General features: G+C 37.6%; 2 protein-coding genes across 6 annotated transcripts in view; one reads left to right on the top strand and one right to left on the bottom strand.

Annotated features, from left to right (window-relative positions):
- Positions 1-21,771, top strand: part of sdk2b (sidekick cell adhesion molecule 2b) — a 537,061-nt gene that overhangs the window by 428,100 nt on the left and 87,190 nt on the right. For all 4 annotated transcript variants that reach the window (XM_049464366.1, XM_049464364.1, XM_049464365.1 and 1 more), the window contains exons 3-4: positions 1,832-1,938; positions 7,860-8,010. In XM_049464366.1, coding sequence (XP_049320323.1) covers positions 1,832-1,938; positions 7,860-8,010 — 258 coding nt within the window. The remainder of the gene's footprint in view (positions 1-1,831; positions 1,939-7,859; positions 8,011-21,771) is intronic.
- Positions 1-21,771, bottom strand: part of rpl38 (ribosomal protein L38) — an 888,922-nt gene that overhangs the window by 821,143 nt on the left and 46,008 nt on the right. The window contains exon 1 of one of the 2 annotated variants that reach the window (XM_049464421.1): positions 4,353-4,357. The exons of the other annotated variant lie outside the window; for it this stretch is intronic. The gene's annotated coding sequence lies outside the window, so the exon portion shown is untranslated. Of the gene's footprint in view, positions 1-4,352; positions 4,358-21,771 lie in introns of those variants that run through there. 2 annotated transcript variants of the gene reach the window in all.

Genomic DNA, 21,771 nt, shown 5'->3' with positions numbered 1-21,771 from the left:
TTTTTAATGGTATTTGGATTCAATCCAGACCAGAAAATAAATGTGACAAGAGCACTGACCCAAACAGAGCACAGATACTTCTCCGCAGTCCAGCGTTGATGGTATAGTTACTTTGAAAAATTAATCCGATTACTGATTACTGATTACTCCTTTAAAAAGTAACGTAGTTACTTTATGGATTACTTGATTTTAAAAGTAACTAAGTTACTTTACAAGTTACTTTATTAGTTACTTTCAGCAGCTGCACACACCACGTCCCGCCGCCTCAACATAAAAATTATAACCAGTTTTGCCAATACTCCCTTTATTGGAAAATGCATTTTTAACAGCAACAATGTATCTCTAGACATTTAAAGTTGAACTATTTCCTGAAAATATAAAAAAGGGCCATTTCTCTGTCTTTCTTGACCTGACATATTTAACACTGTAAATCTGAACATTGAACCTGTTGTTCTCAGCAGGGCAGCAAGGAGTAGTTTTATAAAACAAAACCGTGTATATGGTCTAGGCTGACATCATGAGTACTTTTGTTACTTTGGCCTAGTTTTATTTTATGATCACATATTAAGAGTGAAACAGTGGAGTGGGGTGAGTAAACCAATGGTTGTACTTCATTAACAGAAGCTTCTCAAACTTCTGCTACAAAACACGCTTCTCTCACCTGCCTCCATTGATTCGTTTGTGTCACTGCGTGGTGTGTGTGTGTGTGAAGATTCAAACAGTGTGTCCATTAAACACATCTGCTAATTTGTCCAGCAACTTTAAAACACCGGAGTATGATTAACCATCCAGTTGCCCGACGGCTTCTCTACAACTCTGCCTGTCAATCAATTAATTCCTAATTATACCTTAGTTAGTTATGACCCTGCTATGTGATTGGCTAAGAGGCATTCTATGAGTGCTATTATCAGCCAGTAATGCACTGTAACCAAAACTCTTCATGTATTACTCCGCCACATACAGGTAACTTAGCAACGATGCAGCGCTTACAAGCCAAACAGCGCAGCTACAAACAGAGCAGCAACGGAACTATTTTAACTCGCAGAGTGTTTATAACCAAAAAGACCTCAAAATCTTTCAATAAACAGCGATAATGGACCTGGGCCTCATGCCTATGACTGCAGCGAAGCAGTGCCAATATTACACATTATAGCATGAAACTCTTGTGTATTATTGATTAAGTGTATCCCCGCCTTCCTGCAATATTGCAGAATAAAGATTAAAAACTGATTTCTGGGGAAAAAAAAAATCTATATATTTTAATATTATTACTGGAAAACTGACTGTTGGAATGATACACTAAAGGTGGAAAGACAGTTACATCACAGTCTTGACAAAATAATAATGAGAAAAACGAAACTGAATGATGATTGATTAGGTCCACACATGGTTCTGAGCAAGTCCTAGAACCAGGTACAGAGAGCGGGTATTCTGTGGGAGTGCTGTTAATGTCAGTGAGGGGTCTGCAGTCTGTGGAGGTGTTTGATTGGTGGGTGTTAACTATCTAGGACCCCTGGGGCAAACCCACCCTGAGCAGACATGTCAGTGTATATATCTGCTATACATGGCAACATAAGAAGTGTATGTGCTAGAGCAGTGTACAGAGCTGAGCTGTGCAGTCAGGCATGTGCTGTTTTTCAGATAAAGATATGTGTGTGTGTGTGTGTGTGTAGTAAGGTATGTATTTGACAGCAAATCCTGTATATTTTTGTCAGTCACTGTGCAATAATACAGCAAAGAGAGTGTTTGTTTTATATTTGCAGTCACACTGACCTGTGTTGTTGCTCGTGTGTGTGTGTGTGTGTGTGTGTGTGTGTGTGCGTGTGTGCAGGTATCTGATCCCCTCTCTGGATCGTACTCATGCTGGATTTTATCGCTGTATAGTGAGGAACCGTGTGGGAGCTCTGCTGCAGCGCAGGACAGAGGTTCAGGTGGCCTGTGAGTAACACACACACTCTACATTAGTGTATTACACATTTAAGAGTTTTCACTAAATGGTTTTAATGGTTTAAAACCATTAATTTATTAAAAGGACAAATGTTCAGTATGTCAATAACTTTCTGCATTTGCTTTTTTTTAAGTAAATTTAATTTCAGGTAAATTTAAGTAACTTCAGCTCGGTTTCAAGACTTAAATGTTACATAGAGTAAATAAGTGAACTGAACTTCAGTCAATCCTTCTTTTAGTAAATTTTACTTCATTTATTTTAGCTAAATCAATCCTTCTTTTAGTAAACTTTACTTAATTTATTTTAGCTGAATCATTCCTTTCTTTTAGTAAACTCATCCCAAAAGTATTGGATGGAGCACCATCATTCCAGAGAACACAGGTCCACTGTTCCACACCATTTAATGTTATGAGGTGGGGTTTTACTGTTACCAGTAGGTTCATTTGCACCAGATTTGAATCCTATTCTCCTATTCTATTATTAATTCCTCTCTGTCCTCTTAAATTCCAACAAAAGTAAGATAAACCCTGTTTTAATATCCTTAATAATTAATATCCTTAATTATTAAGGATTCTCAACAAAGTGTAGAGAATTATTGACATTTTATTGATGGTAAAAGGTTATTTGTTCAATTACTGTTGAGCCCCTGAAATGAGGAGGCTTTGTAGAAAAATAGCTGTAATTCCTAAACACTTTATAGAGTATTTTTGTTCAACCCCTTAAATTAACCCTGACAGTCTATACTTCAATTCCATCTCATGTGTTTTATTTTAAATCCAGTGTGGTGCCATGCAGAGCCCAAATCATGAAGATTGTGTCAATGTCCAAATATGTATTGGCCTAACTGTATCAGTTGCCTCGGCTCAACTATTTGCCGCACAGCATCCCCAAGACTCTGGACCCAAACTGGACCCATGATACAATTATTGTATGTTTAGCTAACCGTGCTAATTTAACAGATCCCAGTCCAGTTTATAAGCGTTCTTATGTTGAACCATGTCTGTGTGCGGTGGAAAAGTGGGGTTCCTCAAAGCTGAACTGAACTCAGTAAACCTGAAGCTCTGATTACTTGGAGAAACTGGGAGACCTTTCTGTGTAATTAGAGCGGTTTCTCAGCTAATCAGAGCTAATCAGGGGGATGAATTCCTCACAAACCCTGCTTCCACCATCTGCTCTGAAGCCATCAGAGACACAGAGAGAGAGAGAGAAACAGAGAGAGAGAGAGAGAGAGAGAGAGATGGAGATGTTGATGGTTTCCAGGGGACTGCAGATGAAATGGGCTGAGTCACTGTTGGCGGTGACGGCAGCCAGAACTGACTCATCCATCCAGCTCCTCTATATCTCAACAATATGTTCTTATATCTGATTCAGCGTGAAAAATGACACAGTCTCAACCCATACCACCCTTAAATCTGATCAGCACAATCTCACGCCCATTCGCTCCTGACGGCATGGAGCATCCCGGGTCATTAGCGGGCGGATCTGAGTACAGGTGTGATCACTCAAACCCCCTTCAGATCATTCATACCACTAACTTTATTTTATTTTTTTGAGATTTTAGATGATAGATCAACACAAAATTCTGTAACACTTCCTATGAACCCTGTATTCATAATGCCTTATAAATGCATCCATAGCGCATTATACGACATGCATAATACCTTATAGTGAGTGTAATAAGCCTTTATAATAACTCTATAATAAGTACTTACAGCAACATTCATTACACATTATAAACTACAAGTATCTGTTCATAAGAACATTGTGCAATGTAGTGTTGTAATGCACTATAACACAGATTTGGTATATTTTGGTATAATGCATTATAATATACAGCTATGATTTCTCATATTAAGCTTTTATATAAGTGCATAACACATTATAAAGCCTTTTATACAGTCATTAGTAACTGTAACTAAAGTGAGTTTTCATATGCTTAATTTGAGAAATCATAGCTGCAGATAATAATGCATTATACCAAAATATACAAAATCTGTGTTATAGTACATTACAACACTACATTGTACAATGTTCTTATGAACAGATATTATACAGCATTTATAAACCTTTATATAAACTGTATATAATGTGTTATGAATGTCACTGTAAGTACTTATATGTTATTATACAGGTTTATTACAGTCACTATTAGGTAGGTATTATGCATGTCATATAACGCATTATGAATGCATTTGTAATAGATTATGAATACAGGGTTCATAGGTAGTTTTACCCAAAATTCAAATCAAATAAAAAGTGTGATGTGCAAAAGTACTCACCCCCACATGTTAATCCTTAGTAGAGTCACATTTCATTGTATTTAGCTGCAAGTCTTTTGGGGTATATCTAGAGACTGAGATTGTTTTTGCCCATTCTTCTTTACAAAACAGCTCATCAAGTTTTTACAGCCTCCAACAGGTTTTATTCCAGGATTGCCCTGTATTTGGCTCAATCCATCTTCCCATCAACTCTGACCAGCTTTCCAAAAATGTCCCTGCTGAAAAAAACCTTCCCACAGCATGATGCTGCCACTTCTGTTTGTGAAGTGTACAATTCTTCCACCTGAGCTGAGTGGATTTCTGCAGCTCCTCCAGAGTGAGCATGGGCCTCTTGGTTGGTTCTCTGATCAAGAATTTCCCCCCGGGGATCAATAAAGTATCTATCTATCTATCTATCTATCTATCTATCTATCTATCAGTGCTCTCCTTGCTCGATCTGTCAGTTTGGGTGGATGACCGTGTCTCAGTGGATTTGCAATTGTAGAATACAATTTATTCCACTTTTTGGATGTACAGCATGATGATCTGTAACGAGAATGAAGTTCTCCCAGTCAAGTCAACCACTATAGCTTCAAAACAGATTATGTATTAAATTATTTAATAACTATAATCCAAGTAATGTGAACTGACACCAGAATCTGACAGGATTACTTATTCCAAATTTCAGTTATTAAACGTTAAATAATATTAAAAAATTAGGAGAATAGTGTAATCCTCAATTTAATCAATCTGGACATGAAGGTTATCAATAAACTTTTTACTGGATATCATGCATTACAGTGTCTTATAGTACATTATAATGTGTTGTAGTGTGTTCTAGTGCATCATAGTGAGTTAGTGAATCATGATGTGTTATTATGTCTTATAGTGCATCATAGTGTTATAGTGCATCATGTGTTATAGTGTGTTATAGTGCATCGTAGTGTGTTATGGCGTGTTATAGTGCATCAAAGTGCGTTTGTGTGTTATAGTGCATCACAGTGTGCTGTGGTGCATCATAGTGTGTTAGTGCATCATAGTATGTTATAGTGTGGTATTGTGCATCATAGTGTGTAATAGTGCATCATAGTGTGTTATAGTGCATTATAGAGTGTTACAGAGCGTGTTATGTGAGATATAGTGTATCATAGTGAGTTAAAGCTATTTGAAGTATGTTTACTTGTGTTTTATAGTGTTATAGTGCATCATAGTTTACTGTAGTGCATCATAGTATGTGAGTGCATCGTAGTATGTTATAGTGTGCTATTGTGCATCATAGTGTGTTATAGTGCATCATAGTGTGTTATAGTGCATTATAGAGTGTTACAGAGTGTGTTGTGTGAGATATAGTTCATTATAGTGAGATAAAGATATTTGAAGTATGTTTATTTGTGTTTTAGTGTGTTATAGTGCACTAATGCCCAGTTGATGCATTAGTGGCTACATTCATCAACTGGTCATTAATCTCAGACAGCAGGAAGCCGGTGGATAAAGGGTTAACTCAGAGCTAAATTCCTGTAAGTGAGGGAGCTCTCTGATTGGCTGAGGGTTTCTGCTGTTGTTCTGAAGGTGAGTGTTCACAGGCTGAAGAGAATTATTGAGAAATCAAAGCTAGCTGCTCTCACATCAAGAGCATTTTTCATCAAACAGAAAAGAAAATGAATTAATGAGAAACACTTTAAAGAAATAATACCGTCGAAGCTTTGAAGCCCAGCGCATGGGTTTTCAGATTTAAGGTGGACGGAAATTCAGTCATGTTTTATTTCCTAGAAGAGCAGAATCATCAGGAGGGTTTAAATCTCCTTTAACCCTGAAAACCCTCAAACCAAGACCTTCTGTCCACAGCTGTGCTTTCTTTTTTATATCAGCGTTATAATAAAGTCTTATGCAGAAAATAACATTCCATATGCAGAGTGTATTACATATGCAGTATACAATACTATACCAGACTTAAGTGCACCATAGCATCTTAACACACAAAAACACAACCTGTCTTACTATAATGCACTATAACACACGAAAGCATACTCTGTAACACACTTTAACACACTACAATGCAATATAATGTAGTATAATGCACACTATAATGCACTATGACACAATAGGATGCACTATAACACATTATAACACACTATGATGCACTCTAACACACTGCGATGCACTATAACACTATAACATGCTATGACGCGCAATAACACACTATGATACACTATAACACACTGTGGTGCACTATAACACAATATAACACACTATAACTATAACACACCATGATGAACTAAACACACACTATGATGCACTAAACACACACTATGACGCTCTATAACACACTATGATGCACTATAACACACTATGATAAACTATAGCACACTATAACATATTATGACATCTTATACTACAATGCACTCTAACACACTATAACATATTATGACATCTTATACTACAATGCACTCTAACACACTATAACCTACTATGACATGTTATAACACACCATGATGCACTATAACACACTATGATGCACTTTAACACACTATAACACACTATGATAAACTATAACACACTATAACATATTATGACAACATACCACAATGCACTCTAACACGCTATAACATGTTATAACACACTATGATGCATCATAATGCACTATAACACACTATGATACACTATAATTTGCTATGTTTTTGCACACTACAATGCACTATAACACAGCATAACACATATAAACACACTATGAAATACTTTTACACACAATCGCATAAAATGACATGCTAAAACAAACTATGAAAATACTATTACACACTGTACACACACAATGACATATGATGCACTATAACACACTATGATGCACTATGACACACTATAAAATTATTTTCCATACTGTAACATACTATGACACACTATGATGCACTATGACACACTATAAAATTATTTTCCATACTGTAACATACTATAACACACTATGACACACTATGACATACTATGAGACATTAAAAGTGCTAACAGGCAAATCAGTTCACTGTGTAGCCATCTTTGCAACATGTCCGGGCACTTAAGAGGAGAGACCAAAATGCTGGCTTGTTATGGCAACTGCACTTGCACACATCTCCACAGGGAGGAGGAGCTTACCCAATAGTGCACTCACCCTCCTCCACTCTCCGCACAATTAGCAAGCTGATTGGCTCTAGTGTTATAAGAAATCACATTCACACATCGGTTAGTAGCCTGTCTTCTCTCTTATTGCTATAATGCACTATAAAATACTATTAAACACTGTAACACACTATAATACATTGAAACACATTATAACACTCTATACCACAGTGTATTGAAGTGTGTTACAATTTATCATTGTCTATGTTCTACTAAAATGTCCTCTAACACATTAGGACATACTATAATACACTATAGCACACAACAGTATTATAATGCCCTATAACTCATTTGTGTTGCTATAACTCACTGTTGTATACTATAACATATTATGACACTAGATTGCATACTTTAATACCTAATACTGATCCCTACAATGCTCACACACTTCTCAGGCATCCCAAACATTTACCCAACATGCAGCACAAGACTCACATTAAGATGAATTTTGTATCAGTTAACATTGTTTTTTCTTCTTCTTTTTCCCTGTGTGTGTGTGTGTGTAGTTATGGGAGGGTTTGAGGAAGGTGAAAGGGTGCAGTCTGTTTCTCAGGGCGATGGTGCGGTCATCCCAGCCCCCCGGATACGGAGTTTCCCGCAGCCGCCGCAGGTCACATGGTTCAGAGACGGCAGGAAAATCCCGCCCAGCAGCCGCATGTAAGATCCACCAAATCATTACATCACATTGTCTATCACATGGCTCTATGACTTTATGTACGCTATAGACTGAAAACCTTTGCTTTTGACTCTAAAAGAAGAATAAGAGACAAGATATCAACATTTTAGCTTTAATTTCCATGTGTTTTGATCTGGATCAGAGGTGTCATTAAGCAGTGGCCTGTAATGTTGGGGTAAAGTGAGGTAAAGGTTAGAAAATTTGGGATGTGATAAGATAAGGTTCAGTAATGTTGAGGTGTGGTGAGATAGAGGTCCATAACGTTGAAATGTAATAAGGTTGTTGCCTATAATGTTTGGGTGTAGTGAAGTAAAGGTTAAGAAACCTGGGATGTGTTGAGGTAAGGGTCAGTAATGTTGAGTTATGGTGAGGTAGTGGCCTATAATGTTGTGGTATAGTAAGGTAAAAGTTGGGACATTTTGGATTTGTTGAGGTAAGGGTTAGTTATGTTGAGTTGTGTTTAGGTAGTGGCCTGTAATGTTGGGGTGTGTTAGGGAACAGCCTATAAAGTTTGGATATAGTGAGGAAAAGGTTAGGAAATTTGGGATGTGTTGAGGTAAGGGTATGTAATACTGATGGTTGTTGAGATGGAGATGAGTAATGTTGGGGTGTGGTTACTTAACAAGCTATAATAATGGAGTATAGTGTAAAAAATGTTAGGAAGTTTGGTATGTTTTAAAGTAAGGGTCAGTAATGTTGAGATGTTTTGAGGCAGAGGTCAGTAATGTTGGGGTGTGGTTACTTAACAAGCTATAATAATGGAGTATAGTGTAAAAAATGTTAGGAAGTTTGGTATGTTTTAAAGTAAGGGTCAGTAATGTTGAGGTGTTTTGAGGTAGAGGTCAGTAATGTTGAGTTGTGGTGAGGTAGGGGTAAAAGGTTGAGGTGTTTTGAGGCAGAGGTCAGTAATGTTGGGGTTTGGTTATTTTACGAGCTATAATAATGGAGTATAGTGTAAAAAAGGTTAGGAAGTTTGGTATGTTTTAAAGTAAGGGTCAGTAATGTTGAGTTCTGGTGAGGTAGAGGTCAGTAATCTTGAGGTGTTTTGAGGTAGAGGTCAGTAAATGTTGAGTTGTGGTGAGGTAGAGGTCAGTAATGTTGGGGTGTGGTTACTTAACGGCCTATAATAATGGAATATAGTGTAAAAAAGGTTAGGACGTTTGGGATGTTTTTAGGTAAGGGTCAGTAATTTTGAGGTAGAGGTCAGTAATGTTGGGGTGTGGTTACTTAACAGCCTATAATAATAGAGTATAGTGTAAAAAGGTTAGGAAATTTAGGATGTATTGAGGTAAGGTTCAGTAAAGTTGAGGTGTGTTGAGGTCTGGTTAGGTAGAGGTTAATAATATGGAGGTATGGTGTGTAGTGTTCAGTATGGTGTGGTAGTGTACAGTTTCACAGTACACCAAGGTTTGAAAAAAAACTTTGCCATCACACTGAGGACGTTTGTTTATTATCAGCATTGTTGAGAAAAGGCAAGCATCTGGAGAACTTCACCCCAACCCAACTACAGTGCTAAAACCCTGCTTCTGCATTATAATAATAATCTAATAAAATAACATAATATGAACATTTTTACGATGTTGCCTTGATTAAGAAAAGCGAGATCTGTATTGTTTAAATGAAAGCGTTTCTGGCATTACTGCTCCCTCTGGTTCTTCAGAAATGGTAGGGGTCCGTCTGTCTCCACTCTGGTGGATTAGGGTAATAAAGTTCTTGGCTCCAGATGTCAGGAAAAACAGCCTGAATTCAGGATGAGGTTGGACAGATTGGATTTGCTCTCTCTAGATCAGGAGTGTTGCTTTTAGGCACTTTGGAGTGGTGCCAGTTGTTTTTGGTGTTTTAGGATAATTGGGTGGGGTTTGATTGTCTTTTATGGAGCATTCCAGCAGTTTTAGTGTTATTGTAATTGGAATTATGGTCTTGGAATTGTTTGGTCTTTTTTGTCAAGATATTTAAAAGATATTGTTTTCAAAAGTTTTCTATTACCTGTTGAAGAGATATGGTTTTGTTTTGTTTGAGTATTCCATAATTCCCAGATTTTTGTCTGTGTTTTGGTCACTGAAAATTTTGCACTTGCAGTATATCCCTTCCATTCTGTAGAATTATAGCCAGCAAAGTCTGCCATGTTGTCAAATTTGCAGCCATTGTCATTTGGTGAAATTGAAACCAGAAGCCTGTGAGCCAGACTCAACTACTTATTTGGGAGACCCACCATATTTTCCCCAGACCAAGCGTCTCAGTCCGCCTTCATTGAGGTTATAGCAGAGCCGAAAAGACCAGAGCCCTTTTATCTAACATAAGACAGATAAGTAATAGTTGAATGACTAGCAAAGTTGCGTGACAGCTCAATTACAACTCAGCTACTCCATGTAATTCCGACGGTCTGTTCCTTTCGAGGCTTTCTGTCAATCACTTAATTCATTAGTAAGTGTAAGCCTTTTTACGATTTACAATTTCTTGGGAAAACAATGGCAATATTGGCACAACTAACGGAAAATTAACAGTTTAAAGGAAAAAATATGGCGTCACATCAATGTCGGGGCGCAAAAATACTGGGTGAAAAAGTTAACCAGTGTTTTAAATTTAAAATATCGCTTTCAAGCTTCGTTTCAGGTAAAAAAAACACCTGAGAGGAGAAAAATGAAGCTCGAGAGTGATATTTTGTTCAGTGTGCACATGATTCCCCTTTTCACATTTCACATTTGCGCCCGCAAGAAGTTAATTTACACACTCAAAATGTTAAAACACGCAGGTAAATTTTTTTGCACCTGCTATTTTTGCACCCCCGACTTTTGACATTGATGTGATGCCATTAGAAAGGGAAATGACAATTGTTTTGTCACAGAAATATATGAGATGAGAGAAATATATGAGGCAGAGCTTTGCATTATACTGCAACCAGCCAGCAGAGGCACTAGACCTGTAATGGCTTCAGTTCTGAGAGATGATGTATTGTCCAAGCTTTTCTAAACTAAGAATGAGCTGAATCCCAAATAGAGCTCCATTACTCCTTTTACGTAAAGTGAACAGCATAAGTAATCAAACTACACAAGTAGTCTACATAAAGCTAGGAAGTGACATTAGACTTTTTTCCCCACAATGAATGGTCTGTTTCTATTGTTGTCCAGTCCAGTTGTTGTTTTTCAGTATTTGTTTCTTAGGCCTGAATCTGCTGGACGTTGATGTTGTCTTGGTTTGACAGTTTTATTAATTTCTTTCAGAGAGATCTGCATTCATGATCAAACCTCACTTTGTTTATCTGAAGGTCAGCCAACATAGCAGCTTTTTACTGTTGAAGTTCTGTTGATTTTGTTGACAACACCATTAATTTGGTGTTATTAAAGTTATTGGTTGTCTCGGCTGTATCAGATAAATTAAGTGCATTATGGAACTGTCAAGGGCCCATCTGTGCGTCCTGTGAACCAAGTACAGTTCAGTGGACTTGGCTGTTGTTTGTTTAAGTTCAGTTGGACAGTTTGAGATATGCATTTGTTTTGTTAGGATTTGGGCTTGTATACATCCAGGGCTGGACTGGAAAATTAATTCAGTTCTTAACTTTTTCCTAGATTTACCCACTTCAATTTCCATTCTGCCCTGCCCTGGATGCATGTCTGTGATTGGCTAATGGTCATGCACTTCAGATACTGTAGACCAATGCTGTATACCAGAACACTATACAAATCTATCCCACTAACCCAGCAAGATTGACCTACTGTTTATATCAGGACCTACAGGTCTTCTCCACCATTCAATTTAATTCAATTCAATTTTACAACAATTTTTTACAACAAATGTTGTCACAAAGCAGCTTTACAGAGAAACGGGTCCAAGCCTTTTATGAGCAGCACCACAATCATGCCAAGAGTTGCAAGGTCACGCCGGCAACAGTGGCAAGGAAAAGCTCCTTCATAAGAAGAAGAAACCTTAGGAGGAACCAAGACTCAATCAGGGGAACCCATCCCCCTGGGGGCGACCATCTCAGCGGTGAACTCACTGGTCACTCCATCATGGAGCCTTGAATTAGTTATGGATGACCAGTTATCATTCTTGAGCCATATCCATATCAAGTCATGCAGATTTCTCTTTTATAACATATAAAGTGAAGTCATCTCAAGACCTGACTACTTCAATTCTCTACTGGCTGGTCTTCCAAGCCATCAGGCCCCTGCAACCAATTCAGAATGCATCAGCACGACTCGACTTCAATCTTCTGAAATTCAGTCATGTGACTCCTTTGCTGTGTTGACTCTACTGGTTTCCTGCCGCAGCCCTACATCAGATTCACAAAGCTGATGCTGGCCTACAAAGCCAAAAATGGACCAGCTCCTTTATACTCAATGGCAATGGTCACAGCCAACTCTTCCAACATCCAGTACGGCTCTGCTCAAAGCACCATCCCTGAAGACCCACAGAAGATAGACATCATTGGCGGCATGGGTGCTTAGTGGTTAGCACGTTCGCCTCTCAGCACTGGGGTCTTGGGTTCAAGTCCCTATCTGGGTGGAGTTTCCATGTTCTCCCCGTGTCTGTGTGGGTTTCCTCAGGGGACTACGGTTTCCTCCCACAGTCCAAAAACATGGAGATCAGGTAAATTGGATACTCTAAATTGCCCAGAAAAATTTAATACTCTAAATTGGAATAGTGTACAGTATATGTGTAAGTTTGTGATGTATGTATGATTGTGCCAAGATATGGTTTGGCACTCTGTCCTGGGTAAATCTGTAGTTCCCTGGTGCAGTCCTCCAGGTGGACGATCGTTTCCGGTTGAGAGTACGCTGTATGCTGTGTATGAATGGTTATGTGTAAAATGTATAAACTGTAAAGTGTCCTTGGGTTTCTAGAAAGGTACTTTATTCATTCATTCATCCCAACTCTTCTTTGTTCTGGCACCAAGGTGGTGGAACAGCCTTCCACTTCTTTTAGAGTCTAAACATTAACAAAGCTAAATGTATCTTTCTGATTCAACAGAATACCTTTTAGTAAAAGTATTTTTGTAACCATGATTTTTTGTGCCAGTAAAGATTATAAACATTACCATCAACTAAATATGGGTCAAGAACTTGATGATCCAAAATTGTCTGGATTTCAAATTAATATTGTATAATAAAATATACATTGTTTATTGTTAGTACAATGATACAGAATATCGAATGTACTTTTTGGCTGGTTAAATAGTACAAATCTGTACTTCCTGCTGTTAGAAAACACATTGTACTTCAGAGGGAACACTGATCTGATCCTCTAAAGACCAATATTATACCATTCAGGGTACAGTTTTGAAAAGTGTACCTTTAAGTACAAGAAAGTACTTATGTCGTACCTATGTTTTTTTATGGTGCAGAGCATACCACTGGGATTTGTCCCAATCCTTCCTATGGTCAGACCATCCCTGTACACATCTAAGACTCGTCTGAGATGCACTAATCCTTTTTATTGATGTTTCCAGTAATTGTGTGGGTAGGTTTTGTAGTTGGGGACTGGTGTGGTGTACAAGGGGTTTCTTTGTGGAGGTTGTTTAGGTAATTGGAGGAACTGGAGGACTTGTGGGATTCTGTTGTTGGAGCAAAGTTATGTTGTGAGGCACACATTCAAAAAATAGTTGTTTCCAGAAGGAATCAGTTGACAGGAATGAAAGGTAGCTTTGGTATCCTGAGGCTTGAGAAGGGACTTATCGCTGTACCTGACTGACTACAGTATATAAGGTTGTACCAGTGTGCCTGCTTTCCATTCTGACTACTCTGATGCTGTTGTGTTGGTAGCATTCTTTGAAAGTCTCAGTTGAGAAAAGCTAGAAATCAAGTCCTGCTGTTGCAGGAGTTCCAGAAGGGTCACATTGAAGGGCTCCAGGAAGCGGAAGCATCCTACTGACCTATGGCATACAATACTGGCCATGTGGTTGGTAACACAGCACACTATTGGTGCAGTGGAAAGATCTGGGAGACTTACACTAATTTACTCAAAGAGGTTTAACCATCGGATTGCCCTCCTGTCATCATGTAAGTGCCAGCACCATTGGCAGATGGCTGAATGATGCTGGACTACACGCACACAGATCATTACAATGACTGCCCCTAACACTCTAACAACATTGTTTTTCTCTGGTGCTCTACTCCAACAGGACAATACTCATCTGTATACTGATGCAGTTTTAAGAGCATGTCCTAATGATATGCATGGTATGCCATTGCCAGCCACATTGCCAGACCCTTTCCAGATTGAAAATATGTGGGATGCTATTTGATTTTGCACTATCAATACGTAACTTCTGTTGCAAAATCTGCAGAAATTGCGTGAGAAGTGAGAATGTTTGAGCTGTATGGAATGGATTGTGGCAGAACACCATTAGGAACCTCTACAACTTCTGGAGACGTCTAGCATGTTGCATTACACATGCATTACACTCCTGGTAAACGCAGTCTGTTGACCTCTGGGTTGATGCTAAAGACTGCATCGCTTTAGTGGTGTTGTTGAACAGGGTGTGAAGGTCATTGGTGTCAAGAGTCTTCTTCTTCTTCTTCTTCTTCAGAAGTTGGTGGGAGTGGTCAGTAGTTGTGATACATTGCTTTACTGTCACCCCATGAGGCATCAGCTCTGATGATCTGGATATGATGGGCTGGAAAGAAAGGTGTCTACAGGTGCAATGGTGTCTCTTGCCTGTTCACATGGACAATTCTAGACAGATGCGGCTGTTCACGATCATTACCACCACTCACTGCACTGTTCACTTTGTATTCCTGGTACACATTTGATGATCTGTGGATCAAGGAATGTTAAATTCTCACACAACTTCAGAAATGGAATGCCCAACCTATATGGAACCCCTTATCAGGCCTACAACTACAACTGCCATAATGAATGTAATGCTGCCTTGCCATGAGCACATTGGCCAGTGTTTAGTATTAAGCCTCACATGATAACACCTTACAACATAAGCCTATATTGACTTATTTTGGATTAGCCGTATGTGAATTTAGATAATTTAAGGAGCTCATACTAAGAGTGGCTCTCTCAGTCTATTTATTCTCTCTCTCTTTCTCTCTCTCTCTCTCTCTCTCTCTCTCTCTCTCTCTCTCTTTCTCTTACGGTGGATGGGATGGGGTGTGTATATGGCAGAGCTCCAGGTGAATCAGTTAAACCGAACTGTGATCTTGCCAACAGCGACACACACTCTCACACACTCACACACACACACACTTATTCAGTAACTCTGACCTTCAGTGCAGAGGAGAGGGAAATAAACTGAGCTCAGAATCAGAAAGTGATGAGCTAATCTGAGCTGAATCACAGTCGCAGAAATTACACCTCGTTTTATAACGGGCTGATTTACTGTGATAACGCAGATTTTTATTGCTGTGAAGTTTTAATATTAATAAATAAAGCTGATAAATGGACTTCTGGCAACTAAGTGCATTATTTGACATGATAAAACTGTAATTCCTGCCGGAAACACTGAATGATTGCACAGCTAATGTGGATTCCACTACCAAGAAGTTGATTTGGTGTTGCTAAGTGCTTGCTGGGTGGTTGCTAGGGTATCCCAGGTTTACTTTCTCTGCCCAAACATGGCATTTACGGCATTTTCTGTAGATACCAGTCCAAGAGGAACATCTCAGACATTCCATGTCTCCCATGCAATAATGACAATCTCACAGGAATTGTATATTGGACATTGCTTATGCACAATGGTGTTGCAAAGTAGTTTCTAAGTGATATTCCAGATGGTTGCTATGGTGTTGCTAATTGATTGCCAGGTGGCTGCAGTGGTGTTGTTACAGTAGGTGGCTTCTATGGAATCCCAGTAGGTTTTAAGGATTTTACTTGGTGTAGGCTATGGTGTTGCTGGTGTTTGCTTGGTGGTTGCTATGGTATCCTAAATGGTTGCTAAAGCATTGCTAAACAATTGCTAGTTAGTTGTACCTATGGTATCTCAAGTGGTTTGCTATAGGGTTGCTAAGAGGTTCCTCTGTAGTGGATATGGCATCCCATATCATCACTGCACAGTGAATAACAAGTATCTTCATTTTTGTTTACTACATAGTTTGAACACACACTGTGTCAAAATTGGGCCAATAGACATCTCTAAAATGATCTGAAATAAACTCTTTTTACATTGACTTCCATTGAAAATTTAGATGGTTTTATCTTTCTCCTGTGAAGTTGCTGTTTTGGAGATACATGTTTTTCATTGGATATTGATGATATGGATGTTATGCCGTTACCAAATCATTGGCAAAAGCAAGAAGGGGTGTTTTTTTGTTTCTTTAAATAAACTCAAAGCCCCAATAACTAACTTAATATGAACAGAATAAAAAAAAATAGTTTATATCAATTGTTCATATCAAGACATTTTCCCACATGTAATGGGAGTGATGTGGGTAATGTTCATGTAATAAACAAGAACACAAACAATATGTATCTTAACTAGGCAGTACTTCCATTTTTAACTTAAAAGTTCTTTTAAAAGTTTAATAGAACATTGTCAATTCCACTAAATTGTGCCCTTAAATTATGTACAATTTATTATCTATTTAAATGTAAATATCATTATGATTATATATTATGTGTTATAATCATTTTATAATCATGCTTACAATTTTATTATTATTATTATTATTATTATTATTATTATTATTATTATTATTATTATTATTATTATTATCTTTTTTTATTCAATTATCTCATTTAATCTTTGCTGTTTAAATTTGATGAGTTAATTATTTTTATTTTATTATATTGTTTCAATATATATTGTATAAATTTTTTTTCTTTGTCTTGCTGGGAAAGTAAACCACTGGCATCACAAAACGACTCTCACTGGTATTGAGGACAGTGGCTGGTTCATTTTGCTGCCTGAATGTTTCTCATCTGTTTGAGTGTGTGTGTGTGTGTGTGTGTGTGTGTGTGTGTGTGTGGAGCCATTCCTCTAGTTCTCTGACATTCTATTCCTGGGCATTGTTCTGGAATGGTCAAGCATATTCCCTCTGTCACCCCACCTCAGCAATTCCACTCTACCTAGGAGTGTGTGAATGTGGGTCTGTGTGTGTGTGTGTGTTCTTTCTGTTGGAGAAGACTCAGTTTCTGCAATGTACATAACTACGCTCTAACACGAAATGGGTTTTATATATATATACATATATATATATATATATATATATATATATATATATATATATATATATATATATATATATATATATATATATACATATATATATATATATATAGTACCAGCCAAATATATAGAGAGTTTTTTAAGCCATTAAGTCATTTTTCTTTACTTAGTTGAGTAGTTCTTCACTGTATTCACTGTATGCCAATTGTACCTTATTGACAAAAAATGATGCACTGAGAAGTTAATTGTTTCGGTCGAATTAAGCTCTATATGTGTGAATCTAATCATAGTATATGTTGGTTTGATTGAAAGGAGGCTCTGTTTGGCACCATTAGCCTGGATACAAGATGCGATGAGAAGGTTGGGCATAGAAGTATACAGGTTCCATAAGGCATCCAGCAGCACATTTACCAACAGATGTTGCAGCTGGGCCTGTAGATCCTGCCCTACACACGTAGGTTGGGAAAGCTGGAGTCCCAGCTGGCCCCATGAATGCTCGATTGACAATAAATCTACTTGCTGACCAGACAGTTTAAGGAAGTTTTGCAGAGTGTCTGGCAGAGATATTACTGTGAGACTCTTGCTGTGTGTGGGTGAGCATTATCCTGCTGAAAAAATGTCCAATTGGAAGCTGATATGGTGGTGTAGATGGTGGGCAATGTTACAGTGTTTTGATTCTTGACACAAGAAGTAGATGCACAGCGCTGTCTCTGTGTCTGTGTGAGTGACAGGCTGCTGCTGCCTGAGAAGCACGAGGGGGAGGGGGGAGCATGAGGGGGGGAAAGAGTAAACACGAGGTAACTGCATGGCCTCCATCCACATGGTTGAGCAAGTGCTTGTAAACGCACGTGTGGAAAGCTGTGCACCTCTGTCCAGGACAGTTTTACAGCGCAGATATTTCCAGTTACAGCTGATTTCACGCTTTTAATACCAGAAAAACTATAGTCTTATTTACCTTTTAATTTACCTTGTAAAAATTTTCCAATATTGTGCAGCCCTAGTCTACACCAAATATACAAATATTCATTTCTTAATACCATCCGCCTTATTAGGCCAGGTTTTAATGGTTCTTTTTAATATGGGCGTGATGCCAACATTACCTCAGAGGTCTATTAGCTCACTCACATGGCCAGTCTCAGACCAATTGCTCTAACAAATGGCTTTAAACAGACACACACACACACACACACACACACACGCACACACACACACACTCACAGACACACACATTCATTCTAATTTCCCAGCTTTCTGACTTGACCCATTTCTTTCAGCACACCTCAGACCCAAATCCCTGATGTCGTGCACCCCACACACACACACACACACACACACACACTGATGGTTGAAAGGAGAAAAGCAGCAGAGACAGAGCCCAGACAGCCAGCCAAGTGAATGAAAAGTAGAACAAACCCCCCAAAAATATTCTCCATTTGTCTCGTTTCGGCTTCCAGTAGGTCTGAGGGTCTGCTGCCCCCTGCTGACCATGAGAGTTACAGTCAGTCAGGTCTGAAATTACCTGTGGTGGAAGAAGAGCACATAGTGTAGTTCTACAGTTATTATCCAATATAGTCCATTTTGGACCAAACGTTGGTTCATTGTGGCTTAGAAACTGAAGTGCTCTATAGTGTGATCATTCTGACAAACTGTAATAAACTACATGAAGCATAGAGAGCATAGGGAGCTCTATAAAGCTTTATAACAAATAAACTGTAATCTTTCCTGGTTCCAGAGTCTGGTTCCAGCTTCAATCCTAAACCAACCCACACCTTAAGTTAAGAAATAAAAGAATTGTACAAAACAGTGTGCCCATATTTTAGTGATCTGTAGGCGAGCCATCAACTGTGGCCCACACAACTTGATTTAGGGCGTGTCAGAGTGTCTTTGCTATCGTAACGACAGGAAAAGTACATGTTGCATGGCTCGAAACACATTAAAGGGCATGTACTAATTCTCTTAATTAATCATTGATTTGTTTGCAACGTGCAATAAACCAAATAGCCTGCCACTTGCCTTATATTTCCTTTAAGAGCCAGGTGCACTCTGACTTTGGCGGATTGCTATTTTAGCAGCGCACGGTGACTAAAAAACAGCTGCTTAAATACTGTAATGCCTGTAATGACTGTAATGGCTTCAACAATACCATATAGTAAATTAATATTAAATTAGATCTTACTTGTGCAATAGAGCTTTAGAGAAATATCTCTTTTTAATAGTTAAACATTGAGGATTTATGTCCATGTGACTATAAAAATGTGACTATATATTAGTGTTTTTTTTTGTTTCTTTGATTGTACCTAATTGAAATCCTTTGGAATATAATCAAGAGGAAGATGGATGGACAAGTCATCAAACCAAGCTGAACTGCTTGCATTTTTGCACCAGGAGTGCAGGCATAAAGTTATCCAAAAACAGTGTGTAAGACTGGTGGAGGAGAACATGCCAAGATACATGAAAACTGTGATTAAAAACCTGGGTTATTCCACCAAATATTGATTTCTGAACTTAAAACGTAAAACTTTATGAATATAAACTTGTTTTCTTTGCATTATTTAAGGTCTTAAAGTTCTGCATCTTTATTTGTTATTTTAGCCATTTCTCATTTTCTGCAAATAAATGCTCTAAATGATAATTTTAGTTATTTGGAATTTGGGAGAAATGCTGCTTGTAGTTTATAGAATAAAACAACCATGTTCATTTTACTCAAAGATTTACCGATAAATAAAAATTAAATCAGAGAAACTAATTTAGAAACTGAAGTGCTCTCTTATTTTTTTACAGAGCTGAGTAAGTCATAAACCTTTATTAAAACCCAGACATGCAAAAAATATAAATAAATAAAAAATGATGTGATATACTGTGAAACCGTCAGAATTTTGAAAAATCCTGTAATAGCGCCCAGCACTAAGCACCAATCATAAGTCTGGACATACCTTCTCATTCAATATTTTCTTTGATTCTTTTTTTTATTTACTTTTTTGCATTGTAGACTAATATTTAAGACATGAAAATAATTAAAGGACACATATGCAATTGTGTAGTAAACAGTAATAAAACATGTGTGTCCTCCACATTAATCTCCTGATCTAAACCTGATGAACTGAGATAGTGATTTGAGGTGATTTAATTGGGATGAGCTGTAGCTTTACAGTGTGAAAGAAAAGCAGCAACTATTGTTCAGCACCTCCAGGAACTCCTTCAAGAAGCTGAAAAACTATTGCAGGTGAGATTACTGAGATTAAAATACCAAGAGTGAGCCGATCTGTTTCTAAAGTAACATAAAACATGTTCTGGATTGTTTACAGAATTATTCTGCATGTGGTCCTGTTTAGCTTTAACATCCACAATATTACATTTATAATGTTAAAAAAAACACATTGAATGAAAAGAGGTGTGTCCAAACTTTTGACACAAAGTAATAAATAAATTAATAAATATAAATATAAATAATAAATATTGGTTTGTAAAATGTTGTTACTCTATACAGTGAATATTATTATTATTATTAATAATAATAATAATAATAATAATAATAATACTGCACACTTTATTCACATAACATTTTTATGCTGACAGCAGCAGATCCAGAGCAGAAAGCGCCTGTTTATTTATTATTTGTGGTTTTAGCCTGTGACATACAGTGCATATGACAGTGTTTTATTACCTGTCAGTTCCACTAAAACTAAAGATCAGTATTTCAGCTTGACACCAATACTGATATACTGGCGCAGGCAATATATCAGCCAGCACTGGTTTGTAGAGACACATATTCCTGCTTCCATTATAAATATATCAGCGTCTGGAAGCATGATATGGGTTATAAATATGATGTGAGATATGAGGTGTTCTGTTGTGGTGAATGGGGGTGTTATTGCCTGTCTGCTGTATTGTAAACAGTATTTAATATTTATCAGACTTTAGGGACTGCTGTTTTATCATTCATATAGTTTATTATGTATGTATGTGTGCGAGTGTGAGTGTGCATACATTACATTACATACATACATGCATTTCTGAGGTCCTCACTAGTTCTGATGCTTTTTCTCTGAAAAACTGGATGAGTGGAATGATTTACATTTGGTTTCTGAGGTTACGGGTTGGAGTTTAGGATTTAGGGGTTAGGGTTGGGTGTAGTGTTATTTGAGACCCTCCAATGAATAACCATATATATTATTTATGTATTGTCTAGCAATTATAAACACTCACCATGAGGTACACTATCCAAAACTAGTCTCTGACAGCTTTTTTATAGAGTCGTTGTCTATTTACACCTGTAGTAAATGATATATCTGCCTGATACATATAGTAACTAGAGGTTGGGTTAAGGTTAGGGTTAGATGTAGTGTTATCTGAACCCTTTCAATTAGTAACCATATACAGCTCTGAAAAAAAAAATAAGAGACCACTTAAAAAAAATGAGTTTCTTTGATTTTACCAAATTGAAAACCTCTGGATTATAATCAAGAGGAAGATGGATGATCTTGAGCAATCAAACCAAGCTGAACTGCTTGAATTTTTGCACCAGGAGTAAAGACATAAAGTTATCCAAAAGCAGTGTGTAAGACTGGTGGAGGAGAACATGCCAAGGTGCATGAAATATTGATTTCTAAACTCTTAAAACGTTATGAAT

The sequence above is a fragment of the Astyanax mexicanus genome, chromosome 15 (genome assembly GCF_023375975.1).
Source record: "Astyanax mexicanus isolate ESR-SI-001 chromosome 15, AstMex3_surface, whole genome shotgun sequence".
Lineage (NCBI taxonomy): Eukaryota > Metazoa > Chordata > Actinopteri > Characiformes > Acestrorhamphidae > Astyanax > Astyanax mexicanus.
Note: the sequence above shows the minus strand (reverse complement) of the source record. Positions and strands in the feature narration are given on the sequence as shown.